The sequence below is a fragment of the Brassica oleracea genome, chromosome C5, assembly GCF_000695525.1.
Source record: "Brassica oleracea var. oleracea cultivar TO1000 chromosome C5, BOL, whole genome shotgun sequence".
Lineage (NCBI taxonomy): Eukaryota > Viridiplantae > Streptophyta > Magnoliopsida > Brassicales > Brassicaceae > Brassica > Brassica oleracea.
In genome coordinates this window covers 9,576,478-9,590,532 of record NC_027752.1, presented here as the reverse complement: position 1 = coordinate 9,590,532, position 14,055 = coordinate 9,576,478, and the positions used below count along the sequence as shown (strand labels likewise).

General features: G+C 40.6%; 2 protein-coding genes and 1 pseudogene across 2 annotated transcripts; 2 read left to right on the top strand and 1 right to left on the bottom strand.

Annotated features, from left to right (window-relative positions):
* Positions 1–769: 769 nt before the first annotated feature.
* Positions 770–3,268, top strand: LOC106344462 (annotated as a pseudogene).
* An 8,219-nt stretch (positions 3,269–11,487) lies between these two features.
* Positions 11,488–12,635, top strand: LOC106344461 (putative wall-associated receptor kinase-like 11). Its single transcript, XM_013783836.1, has 3 exons — positions 11,488–11,550; positions 11,931–12,290; positions 12,390–12,635. Exons 1-3 carry the CDS (start codon positions 11,488–11,490, stop codon positions 12,633–12,635), a joined length of 669 nt encoding a protein of 222 aa, XP_013639290.1.
* Positions 12,636–13,097: 462 nt separating this feature from the next.
* On the bottom strand, positions 13,098–13,992 carry LOC106344460. Its single transcript, XM_013783835.1, has 3 exons — positions 13,749–13,992; positions 13,285–13,659; positions 13,098–13,103 (listed from the first exon to the last, which is right to left on the bottom strand). The coding sequence occupies exons 1-3, from the start codon at positions 13,839–13,841 to the stop codon at positions 13,098–13,100; spliced, it is 474 nt and encodes a 157-aa protein (XP_013639289.1). The 5' UTR covers positions 13,842–13,992.
* Positions 13,993–14,055: the final 63 nt, after the last annotated feature.

Below are 14,055 nucleotides of genomic sequence, written 5' to 3'. Positions count from 1 at the left end.
AAATTCCCACTAGACTTTATTAGAATGGTGAAGTTGAGCAATCATTTGTCTGTCTTAGTTTATGCAAAATACTCCCTTCGTTTCATATTAAGTGTCGTTTTAGAGAATTTTTTTCGTTACAAAATAAGTGTCGTTTTCGATTTTCAATGCAAAATTTATTAATTTTATGCAAAATTTATTTTTCTATTGGTTGAAATATGGTAAGGTGTATAGGTAATAGTGTTTTTTTATAGGAAATGTACAAAATTAATTGTTTTCTTAATCCGTGTGCCGAAAGCTAAAACGACACTTATAATGAAACAGAAGGAGTATACTGGATAATTAAGTTTTGGTCAAACCCAAAGAAAGAAGGGGAATACAAAAATGACTTTTGTGATTAATTAATTAATTAATTATTTTATTTGTATATTATTTAGTACTAAGACTTAAAAAGAATGTATTAAGTATACGAGATGGTATAATTTTTGTGAGGTGTGAAAATGAAATTTAGAACTATATATGGTTGCTTGCGGCATCTAATCTTCTAATCTATTATAACCAAAACAACTTAAGGTTGACTATTGAGCTTAAGCTATTAGAAATTCGCCACTGGTTGATTTTTTATCCTCGGACGAAACCTGTTTCAGACACAGTTCCCCAACGTGTCCTACTATATCTCCCTGAGGATATAACCTTATGTGTTGCAAGTGATTGGAACTTAACAGTGACTCGGCCTGCATGCTTGCTTGTTTGGCAAGGAACAAGTCGGTCCAACAAGAGAAGCAATATCATGAGGTTCTACAACAATTACTCTTTCTCGATTTATCATTCTCTTCTACTTATACACATCTTTATTTCAAAAGATCTCACTGTCTCGAGCTCGTGTCAAACCGAATGTGGAAATATAAAGATCCCATACCCTTTTGGTATAAAAACTGGTTGCTATCTTGACAACTGGTACGAAATCGAATGCAGAAATGCAACCTTTCCGTTCCTAGTCAAGATGGGCATGGAAGTTGTGGATATCTCTATTCCAGGTGACAGAGATGAATTTTATTACAAAGATACGTTATTCGGGGCGATCCGTATCAAAAGCCCGATAACATCCGTTGGATGTTCCAGAGATGGAATAGCGCAATCTTCTGGATCAGTTCTGAATATGACGGATAGCCCTTTCTTCTTCGGAAAGGGAAACAGGCTCGTAGCCGTTGGTTGCAACAGCAAGGCGTCGTTGACTCACATGGAGCCCATCAAGGTGGCATGCGAGTTGAATTGCAACGCAAGCAAAGAAACGAGCAAAACCATCCCTTTTTTCAACCAGACAGGCTGCTCAGATACCATGTTGTCTTATGCGTATAAACCGGTTTGTACAAAAACAAAAAGAAAAGGAGACACAAGCTGTGATGGCAACGGGTGCTGCCTGTCAAGTCTACCAGATGATTTTGAGGCTCGACAGGTGATCGGCGTCAGCTTAGAGAGCTTTAATAATGAAAACTCCACAAAACAAGAATGCAGGGTCGCTTTCTTAACAGATGAAGTCTACACGTTCTCGAATGCAACCAAACCACAAAGATTGTTCGCAAAGGGGTATGCTATAATTAAGATAGGATGGTTCGTCCAAACTAAGAATCTGTCCTTTTTAAACTCCTTGAGCTGCCAAAACAAAGATGAGTTCAATATTTTAACGTATGATAGTCAATACAGTATAAGTTGCATATGCAATAATATTACCATTTCTGGGACCAATTATGCAAACTGTGGTTGCAACCAAGGTTATATAGGCAACCCGTACCTACTTAACGGATGTGAAGGTTAGTAAATTGTCTCTCTTTCTGTGTCATGATTAAAAATCTTCCATGTCTGGATACTTCAGTGTAATAACCTACAAAACATAGTCAGCTAGTTAACAATTTCACATAATATTCAGATTTTAATGAGTGCGACTAAATGAACAATCCTGATATATATCTCCGCCGGCGGTACTGTGGAGTAGGCGACACTTGTGTGAATCTGATTGGACATCATAAATGCGTGCAAGATAAGACTGGAGCGATAATGATAGGTAAGTCACTGAATGTATCTTCAGCTATCATCATGAAAATACTCCTGAAAACATACAGTCCTAGTAGCTGGAATTTGGCTGCTTAGAAAGTTTTATAATAAGAGAAGGATCACTCAGAGAAAAAAGAAGTTCTTCAAACGTAACGGGGGACTCTTGTTGCAGCAACAATTAAAAACAAGATATGGCAACGTCGAGAAGACAAGAATATTCAGCTCCAGGGAGCTTGAAAAAGCCACTGCAAACTTCGGCGAGGACAGGATACTTGGGCAGGGTGGTCAAGGTACTGTGTACAAGGGAATGCTAGTAGATGGTAGAACTGTTGCTGTCAAGAAATCCAAAGTTGTGGATGAAGACAAACTAGAGGAGTTCATCAACGAGCTTGTCATTCTCTCTCAGATCAACCATAGACATGTCGTCAAACTTTTCGGGTGTTGTCTTGAAACAGAAGTTCCAGTTCTGGTTTATGAATTTATCTCCAATGGTAACCTTTTCCAGCATATTCATGAAGAATCTGATGATTACACAATGATATGGGGCGTGCGCCTACGCATTGCTGTAGATATCGCAGGAGCTCTTTCGTATCTTCACTCTGCTGCGTGTTCTCCAATTTATCACAGAGATGTCAAGTCAACAAACATATTATTGGACGAGAAATATTGAGCCAAAGTGTCTGATTTTGGTACTTCAAGAACAGTAACGGTGGATCATACTCACTGGACAACTGTTATTTCAGGTACGGTTGGATATGTGGATCCAGAGTACTATGGATCTAGCCAATATACTGATAAAAGTGATGTCTATAGCTTTGGAGTCATCCTTGTTGAGTTAATTACAGGAGAGAAGCCTGTAATAACCCTACCAGATTCTCCAGAAATAAGAGGCTTAGCAGATTATTTCAGAGCTGCCATGAAAAAGAACAAGTTAATTGATATTATGGATGCTCGAATTAGAGATGCCTGCAAACCGGAGCAAGTAAAGGCAGTTGCTAATCTAGCGAGGAGATGTTTGAATTCAAAAGGAAAGAAGCGGCCATATATGAGAGAAGTATTTACCGAGTTGGAGAAGATATGTTCATCTCCAGAGGATTCATTGGTAAAGATTGAAAATGATGAAGAAGGAATGGATATGATCGTCATAGCTGACTCATGGACCGTTGGTGTTACTGCTCCGGTTGCTTCGGCTTCCTCGTCAGATGTTAAACCATTGCTTCCTCCTCCCACATGGTAAACTATAATCAGGTATGGTAATTGGTGAATACAATTTATGGTATTTTAAATACTTGTGTGAAATTTGTGGTACTTGTTGTTTATTGTTTCAAACTAAGTTTGTGGTACTTTGTTGTTTACAAATAGTTTAGATCTTGTATACTATATTGTGGTATATTTATACTTTTAGCTTTAGCAGCCATCTCGGTTATATTAATTTATCTTAGGTTTAAGATGATAAAGCTCGAGTCTTTGATAAGACTAAACCTTCCCTCACACTCTCATTTGTCTGAACTTTGAAATAAGAAACTATTTGGGTAAGAAGAAAACTGAAAACAGAGAAGGAAAGTAAAAAAGAGTAGCAAGTTTAAGTTTAAGCTCTTGACTTGGAGATCTAATATTGTAAGAATCCGACACCCAAATCAGTTTGTTCTTATCGTCGACAATACAACCGATCACTATCTCAAAACTCACTCATTGCACAAGTACTCGCCGCGAGAGATTGTCCAAAGTTTATCTCGATTCGAACAGTCTCATCAAAAACTCAGCTCAAGGGGCTTACGCTAGGGCTTCGACCATGTTTACCAGAAAAACATGAAATTCTCGGACTCGTTCGTATGACGAGAAACGTTCTTCTTCTTCCAGAACTCAACGACAATTCCACAGTTTCGAGGGAAGAAAATTATTATCACGATAATTCACTCACAAGCGTATTTCAAAATGATAGTGATGTTTTCAGGGCATGCCTTAGAACGACTAAATTGTTTGCTGGCGCGTCTTTCAAACAAGACGGCGTTTGATTATTGACCACTGTTTGATTTATATTAACCGAGCAAAAAAATAAAATAAACAGCACCTAAAATTTTCCTATGATATCTATCTCCCAAAGTTCTAACAAAACATCTGATGTTCCTTTGAAGCCTGTTTTGCAAGTAACCGCAGTGAGTCGCCTATGCTTGTGTAGCACTGTCCAACAATAGAAGTGTAACGACCCTGACCCGGGTTTCTTTTCTAAACCTGTTTGATTTTCCTTAATTGTAATTCTTATCTAAACCAAAGCTAACCATTTTAATTCCTAAACCTAACCGTGTGTATTTGTATTTATATATATACCTGCTTTCATAAAAATCCAGCCACCTTATTATTTTAATAACCTCGTGAGAGAGTCACGCCGTCAAGCATCTCACACCATCTTCATCACCTTGTTCGTTGTGTCCCTTCCTTCCATGTCTCTTGCTCATCACATGTGTTTCTTCTCTTCTTCACATATGTGTCCGAGAAGACCCGCGCTGCGAGATCAATCATCACAGGCCACCACCGTGAGGTATCTCACCTCATTCCTCCGGAGCCGTCATGTATCATCACCACCAGTCACCGCTCTCCTCCATCGCTAGTCACCTACCACAGAAGATTGCAGCCATGTGGCCGGAACCGGGGTATATCAGCGTGAGCTCTTGGTCTTAGGAGATAAGACGTGTTGTTTGGAGATCCATGGTTTCATCCTCGTGACGTTACGTACGAGATTGGTCCGATTGCTTTCCGATCCGTTTTCGGCTCTCCGGTGACTAAGGTGAGTGTCTTTTTCCGAACTTCTCTTACACGGCTTATGACCTCGAATAAGTATAATTTGTTTCTAATGTGTTCCGTCTGTGTGAAATTGAGTCTGTCATTGCTTGTTTAGTTTTAGGTTCTTTGCTTAAACCGGAACTAGGGTGTTAGATGGTTCAACAGTGCTTGTTCATTTATAATTGATAATATATATGTATATAGTATATTGAGGTGATTTGGGTGTTAGCCGACCATGGAGGCGTAATTCTGTGTGTCGGCCGGAGCCCAGTACATTGGGTGTGGTGTATGCTGCGGCACAGCTTAGTCGACCTGTTGTGCCAAGGCTTCGAGTTCGATAATCGTCTACGGGCGTGTGTTACCGAGCACATATTCAGTGGTGTTTTGGTCTGTTAGTGGGCAGCGAGTGTGCACCTCGCTAGGACTGTTGTGTGATCTTTGGGTACTTAAGATACCGTGTTTGCAACGTGTTAGGATTAAATTATATTTATTCGGAGTGCTCTGTCCGGGTCCATGGACTTCGGGTTTAGTATCTCATACCTCACTGAGTGACTTTCCCGTTACTCATCCCTCTCTCTTCCCCATTTCAGGTGAGACTGACGAGTATATGATATTTGAACGGATGGGTGCTACTGGACTTTTTATTCGGATTTTTATTGGGGCTTTGGGTGAGTGTAATTGGGTATATGGGCTTTTATTATATGTGATATTGTTGGTGGCCCGCTGTTCTCCGGATTGGAGGTAACAGGTGTCACAAGAAGCCTCATGATGAGGTGCAAAACCAGTTTCTCCTTGTTGTCGATTCTATTGACAAGATCAGTTCAAACAGCCCTAAGCAGAATCAATTCTGTTCAGGCCCAAGTCACTTCAAACCCAACAACCTAAGCCCATTTCAACAAGTCATCAACTCTCTCCAACCGTACTCTGCGATAAAGACAGAGCAAGAGAAGAGAAAAGAAAGGGAAAGCAGATTATGACATCACCATGTGGTCCTGGCTTGTACAACTCAGTCTCGGCCTTAGGATCTCTCGGAAAAGAAGGATGATGACAAGTGTAATAGGAACTAGGGTTTTCACTTGTTTCTATTTAAGCAATCTCAATCTATTGCAAAACCTTAAGAAGCAAGAAATAGAAATTCTCAGTTTCAGAATCTTATTTCTTCACACTTTCATGGTATCAGAGCCATGGAAGTTGTTGAACTCTATTCACCTCCTTCACTAAAGATAATGAATTCAGTCACAGTTAAGCTCACCGAGCGAAACTACTTATTGTGGAAGAATCAGTTCGAAGCCTTTCTCAACTGTCCACGTCTTTTAGGGTTTGTCATCGGACGCCTCAGCCACCTGAGACTCTCGCCGTTCCGGGAATCAATGGATCTACAACTCCAGTTACAAACCCTGACTTTCACACATGGTTCCAAACAGACCAGGTTATCAAATCTTGGTTGGTTGGTTCTTTCTCAGAAAACATACAAAGTCTTGTCGTTTCTTGCTCCACCTCTTACCAGATCTGGGATGCGCTAGCTAAGCACTACAACCGTCCAACATCGTCACGTTTATTTGAACTCCAACACAAGCTTCAGACGGTAGCTAAGCAAGATAGATCTATGACAGACTATCTCACAGATGTTAAGCTTATATGCGACCAGTTAGCTTCGATTGGAAGTCCTGTTCCAGAAAGGATGGAAATTTTTTGCGGCCCTTCAAGGTTTAGGCAAGGATTATGAACCTCTCATAACGAGCATCGAAGGCTCAGTGGACATGATGCCAAATCCCAACTTGGAAGATCTGGTTCCTCGTCTCCACAGCTACGATGCTCGCATCCAACGCTACAACACTCTCACAGACGTCTCTCCATATCTGGCCTTCAATACTCAGAGAACTAATTATCAAGCTGGATACTACAACCAAGGAGGAAGAGGCCAATCTAACAGTCCTTTTGGAGCAAACAGAGGTCGTGGCTCTTTCTCTACAAGAGGAAGAGGTTTCCATCAACAACTGTCTTCTCCAAGGTCTCACTCCGGTTCCTCTGTGTCTTCGGTCTCATCTAATGAGAGACCGTCATGTCAGATATGTGGACGCTATGGACACAGTGCACTGAGATGCTGGCACAGGTTCAACAACACCTATCAAGAGGAAGACTTGCCAATTGCTTTAGCGGCTATGCGCATCACTGATGTATCTGATAATGCTGGGGCTGAATGGTTTGCTGATTCAGGAGCTACTTCTCACATAACTAACTCGCCGCATCATCTTGCCTATAGTCAACCGTACAAGGGAAATGATGCAGTTATCATTGGAGATGGGAACTTCTTACCCATTATTCATGTTGGCTCTGCAGACATAGCCTCTACATCAGGTACTTCACTCTCTCTTAGAGATGTGCTAGTTTGTCCAGGGATCACTAACTCACTCTTATCTGTTTCTAAACTCACCAATGACTATCCTTGTTCGTTTGAATTTGATTCTAACTGGGTGTGTGTGAAGGACAAGCAAACGCAAAGCCTTCTGAAACAAAGCAGCACCCGTGAAGGTCTGTACAGTCTCAACTCTCCGAAGCCTCAAGCTTTGTACTCAACAAGACAGACGGCTGCGAGTGATGAAGTGTGGAACAAGAGGTTGGGACATCCACAAGATCAAACTCTCAAGTACCTGAGTCATAACAAGTTTATTTCAGTCAATAAAAGTATCCTGAAGATGTGTGATTCATGTCAACTAGGGAAGAGTTGTAGGTTACCGTTTGTTGCGTCTTCTTTTGTAATGTCTAGACCCTTAGAGAGAGTCCATTGTGATTTTTGGGGTCCATCTCATGTTACCTCTAATCAAGGATTGTGCTTTTATGTTATATTTATAGACAACTACTCTCGCTTCTGTTGGTTGTTTCCTCTAAAGGCTAAATCAGACTTCTTCAATACATTTGTATGGTTTCAGAAGCTGGTTGAGAATCAGTTATCACAAAGAATAGGAATCTTTCAGTGTGATGGGGGTGGTGAGTTCATCAGCAAACGATTTCTGGCTCATCTCAAAGACAATGGGATTCAACAGATCATCTCGTGTCCTCACACTCCGCAACAAAACGGTTTAGCGGAGAGAAAACATCGTCATGTTACAAAACTGGGATTGACAATGATGTTTCAAAGTAAAATACCTCAACAATATTGGGTTGGAGCTTTCTACACAGCTAACTTCTTGAGTAATCTGTTGCCATCATCAGCATTACAAGACAAGAGAAGCCCCTTTGAAATACTACACGGCAGAGCACCAGACTTCTCCTCTCTCAGATCGTTTGGCTGCTCTTGTTATCCTATGTTGAGAGACTACGCAGCTACAAAGTTTGATCCTTGATCTCTTCACTGCATCTTTCTCGGATACAGCGACAAATATAAAGGTTACAGATGTATGTATCCACCAACGAGGCGTGTATACATCTCAAGGCATGTTCTCTTTGAAGAGTCTAGCTTCCCTTTTGAATCAGTCTACAGCCGCTTTCATACTCAAGCGACTACACCCTCTTTGTTAGCTTGGCAGAGAAGTTTCCTGCGAGATGATAACTCTGTTCAGACTGAGAAGCAACCGAGAGCTGCCTCACCTGTTGTTACATCAAACGTTCAAATTCCACAAACCTCAACCGCTACAAATACTGAGGGTTCCCTGTTCTCTGAAGAAGATTTTCCACCTCTTTCTAGGAATGTATCTTCAAGCAGTGGAACAAGCATCAACTTAAGAACTGCCAGTACTCAATCTGTTCCTGATGAGAGAACTGTCAGCTCTGTGACTGTCGGCTCTGTGACTGTCAGCTCCACCGTTCCAATTTCAACATCTCAACATTCCATGGTGACAAGGTCTAAGTCTGGAATAGTCAAACCAAATCCTAAGTATGCTCTGTTGACACATAGACCAACTGATCCAGTTCCAACAACTGTGACAGCGGCTCTCAAGGATCCAAGATGGAACAACGCCATGGGAGAAGAAATTGAGAACTGTAACATTACAAAGACGTGGTCACTGGTTCCAAGAACACCAGAGATGCATGTATTGGGAAACTCATGGATCTACAGGCACAAACTCAACGCTGATGGTACGCTTAAGATTCACAGAGCTCGCATTGTAGTACACAGAAACAATCAAGAAGAGGGTGTGGACTATCTCGAGACATATAGCCCAGTAGTCAGAACAGCGACTGTCCGCATTGTGCTTCATCTAGCTACAATCATGAAGTGGGAAGTGAAGCAAATGGACGTTAAGAATGCGTTCTTGCACAGTGATCTTCTTGAAACCGTCTACATGAAGCAACCAGCGGGATTTGTTGACAAGAGCAAACCGAATCACGTCTGCCATCTTCACAAATCTCTCTATGGCCTAAAGCAGTCCCCGCGTGCTTGGTTTAACAGATTTAGTGACTTCCTTATTGAGTTTGGATTCGTGTGCAGTGTCAAAGATCCATCTCTGTTCATCTACACCAAAGACAGTAACATCATCATGCTCCTCCTCAACGTAGATGATATGGCTATAACCGATAACAACTCTCAGATCTTAACCAAGCTGCTTGATCAACTCAACTCAGAGTTCAGGATGAAAGATCTCAGAAAGTTGTATTACTTCTTGGGAATTCAAGCAACCTTTCACGATGAAGGTTTGTTTCTGTCTCAAGAGAAATATGCAATAGACCTTCTTGGAGCTGCGGGTATGGAGAATTGTTCACCAATCAACACACCTCTGCCTCTGCAACTCAACAATGTTCCAGATCAGGATACACCTTTCTACAACCCTCAGTTCTTCAGAAAACTAGCAGGGAAACTTCAGTACTTGACCCTGACAAGACCTGATATCCAGTTTGCAGTCAATTATGTGTGCCAATAGATGCACGCTCCTTCAATCTCAGACTTCACCAATCTAAAGAGAATTCTGCGCTACGTCAAAGGAACCGTTACAATGGGTGTCTCACTGGTGCAAGACACTGACTGCACTCTTCGTGCCTATAGCGACAGCGATTGAGCAGGTTGTCCAGCTACAAGACGATCAACAGGAGGATTATGTACGTTTATCGGCCAAAACCTCATCTCATGGTCCTCTAAGAAACAACAAACAGTCTCCAAAAGCTCCACTGAAGCCGAGTACATGTCACTTCCTGAAACGGCATCTGAGATGGCATGGATAAGTATTCTTCTCAGGGAACTAGGTATATCTCTCCCAGTTACACCTGAGCTGTTCGGAGACAATCTCTCCTCGATCTACCTGACGGCAAATCCGGCGTTCCACAAGTGAACTAAACAGTTTGAAACTGATTATCACTACGTTCGTGAAAGAGTGGCTCTGGGTTCTCTAGTCGTCAAGCACATACCGGCACAGCTTCAACTGGCCGACATTTTTACCAAATCTCTTCTGACGGCTTCATTCTGCAGTCTCCGTTTCAAACTAGGCGTTGACGTTCCTCCCACGCTTAGTTTGAGAGGGGATATTGGCAAGATCAGTTCAAACAGCCCTAAGCCACAAAATGAATCAACTCTGTTCAGGCCCAAGTCACTTCAAACCCAACAACCTAAGCCCATTTCAAAAGTCATCAACTCTCTCCAACGGTACTCTGCGACAAAGACAGAGCAAGAGAAGAGAAAAGAAAGGGAAGGCAGATCATGACATCACCATGTGGTCTTGGCTTGTACAACTCATTCTCAGCCTTAGGATCTCTCGGAAAAGAAGGATGATGACAAATGTAATAGGAACTAGAGCTTTCACTTGTTTCTATTTAAGCAATCTCAATCTATTGTAAAACCTTAAGAATCAAGAAATAGAAATCTCAGTTTCAAAATCTTATTTCTTCACACTTTCAGATTCTTCTCTCTCCCCTTCTTGTGCTCATCCTTGCTTCAAATGTTGTCTCCCTTTCGAGCTCGTGTCAACCCGAAACATGCGGAAGCATAAAGATCCCTTACCCATTTAGGATCCAAGAAGGTTGCTACCTCAACGAATGGTACAAAATCGAATGCAGAAACGCTACTTTCCCGTTCCTTTACAAGCTGCGCATGGAAGTTTTGGATATCTATCTAGCTGGTTCTTATGGATCGGTTCGTATCAAAGTTGCGATAACATCTGTTGGATGTTCTAGAGATGGAAAAGAGTCTAATAGATCGCTTCTTAACTTGACCGATAGCCCATTTTTCACTGGGCGTGGAAACAGCCTGGTATCGGTTGGTTGCAACAGCAAGGCGTCGTTGACTAACATCGAGCCGAGCATTGTGGGATGCCAGTTAAGTTGCACTTAAAATGAAGAGACGTTACCTAACTAACACGTTCAATTTTTCAACAAATCCGAGGACGAAGAAAGAAGCTGTGATGGAAATGGATGATGTGTGCAAGTCTACCAGATGATTCTGATACTCACCAGGTGATCGGTGTCAGTATAGAGAGTATTAATAATGGAAGCCAAAACAGTAGAGTGGCCTTCTTAACAGATGAAGTCTACAGGTCATCAGAAGCAATAGAGCCAAAAAGGCTTTATGCTAATGAGTGTGCTACAATTAGCATAGGATGGGTCATTCAAACGAAGAATCTTACCTTCCTAGACTCCTTAAGCTGCATAAACACAAACGAGTTCAATAGTTTAGATTATAGATCAATCCAGAATAAGTTGCGTATGCAACAATATAACCATTTCTGGGACCATTAATGCAAATTGTGGATGCAAATTGTGGATGCAACCGAGGTTACGAAGGCAACACCTACCTCTTTAACGTATGCAAAGGTCAGTAAAATTGTTTCAAAATTTCTCTCTCTTTTCTTGTGCAAACATCTGTCGAGGATTACAAAATCTTTAACGTTTGATGGCTCCAATGTAATAACATATATAGAACATCGTCAGCTGATTACAAATAATGATCTTTCATATCCATTATCCAGATGTTAATGAGTGCCTAGAACCCAATCATCCGGATGGAAGGGTAAGCAGCCGGAACCGTAGAGCTAGCGAAACTTGCATAAATGTGCCTGGAGATTTTAATTGCGTGGGAGATAAAACTAGAGCAATAATGATAGGTAAGTCACAAAATGTATCTTCACTAAATGGTTCTCTCGCAAATTAACATTTGATGATCACCAATATACGTTATTTTGCACTATTTTCAGGATTCAGGTTTTGGCATCTTAGTCCTAGTAGCTGGTATCTTGATGCTTAGAAAGTTTATTAAGAAGAGAAGGATCACTCAAAGAAAAAAGAAATTCTTCAAACGTAACGGGGGACTATTGTTGCAACAACAACTTGATACAAATAAAGGCATCTTAGAGAAGACGAGAGTATTCACCTCAAGTGAGCTTGAAAAAGCCACAGAAATCTTCAGCGAGAACAGGATACTTGGACAGGGTGGTGAAGGCACTGTTTACAAGGGAATGCTTGTCGATGGTAAAACTGTTTCTGTCAAGAAATCTAAAGCTGTAGATGAAGACAAACTAGAGGAGTTCATCAACAAAGTCGTCATTCTCTCACAGGTCAACCATAGACATGTCGTCAAGCTCTAGGGATGTTGTCTAGAGACGGAAGTTCCTGTTCTAGTTTATGAGTTTATCCCCAATGGTAACCTTTTCCAGCACATCCGTGAAGAATCTGATGATTACACAATGATATGGGGCGTGCGTCTGCGCATTGCTGTAGATATTGCAGGAGATCTTTCCTATCTGCACTCTGCTGCGAGTTCTCCAATCTATCATAGAGATGTCAAGTCAACAAACGTATTAGGCCCTGTTCGTTTCGTAAACTGGATGAGAATTCCAGACGCGGCATCTGCGCGCAGTAATTGGATGCAGCAATCAGATGTTGTTCGTTCGCATTTCTGAAAATTTTGGATCATGCGTCTGGAAATTGTATCTGACTGTAGTTATGTTCGTTTTACATTTCTGTATTTTGTATCTGGATGAGTTTTATGTCAAATGACCAAAAGCTCTTTGTCTTCTCTTTTAGTCTAAACATGTATAAAACTATATCTAAAATTCAATTTTCATGTTTTAACTTGTAAAAAATTATGTTTAATTACAAATAAAATAGACATAAATAAAAATAAATATCAAATTTAATTTTTCATGGTTTATAACATTATAAAATAACAATAATAAACATTAAACTCAAAATTCAAAGTCTTAAAATAACAAAATAAAAACTCAAAGTCTTGACTCAAAACATTCAAAAACTGAAACACTCAAATCTGAAATATAAAACTCTTGACATAAAAACTCAAGTCTGAACAATAGTAAACATAATCTCTTAACTTCAAGAAGATGATCTTCAAATGTCTTGAACACTCAAACCTGAAACATATAAACAATACATCACACATGCTTCCTACAAGCAAATAAACAACTGAAAGACACAGATGTTTAGACTTTTAAGATATACAAAATACTCCCATTCAATTTACAAACGTGAGATGCGAGAGAGAGAAAGAGAGAGAGAAGAGAGAGAGAGAGAGAGAGAGAGAGAGAGAGAGACGCTTGGTTCCCAATAAGTGAAATCACGGTCTTCATCAGATGAATCTCGAATAAAATTGTGAAGTGCCATAGTTGCTGTCACAATCTTCACCCACTTTATAACATCATACTTCGGATGTTTTCTATCTAAAATCCTCCACTTCGCTTTCCAAACACCAAATGTTCTTTCAATCACAGAACGTAAACTAGCATGCCTCCGGTTAAACAGTTCTCTAGAGTTTGTTGGTGGTCCTCCCCTAGCAAACTGGTCAAGATGATACCTAGTTCTACGATGCGGACCTAGATAACCACTTACATGAATCCCACTGAAAATCTGTTCCATTAGATCTGTATTTGCCACTGGTTTATCTTTGTATTTTCTAGCTCCAGGCCATTCCTATAATCAAATAACAACCATCACTCATGATACATTAATAGATTTGATAAAAAAAAAATCTAACAGATTCTAATGGGTTTGGTATATACCTTACAACGCTGCTCCCACCAATCATCACTCATGTCTATTGAGCCATCTGGATGATATCCCAGTCCAGTTCTATTGTGAGTCAATATCTTCATTGCTCCATATTGCTTCTTGCAAAAGTTGAACTTGTTCCTAAACTTTATCCATGGATGCCTCACCCCATATGTATCATAAAACTTGTCTGCAATTGTCTTTCTCGCAGTTTCATGGAGAACTTTATTTTTCACATTGCCTTTCAGTTCTTCTTCAACTGTGTTATTACATTTTAATCTCTCTCTCTCTCTCTCTCTCTCTCTCTCTCTCTCTCTC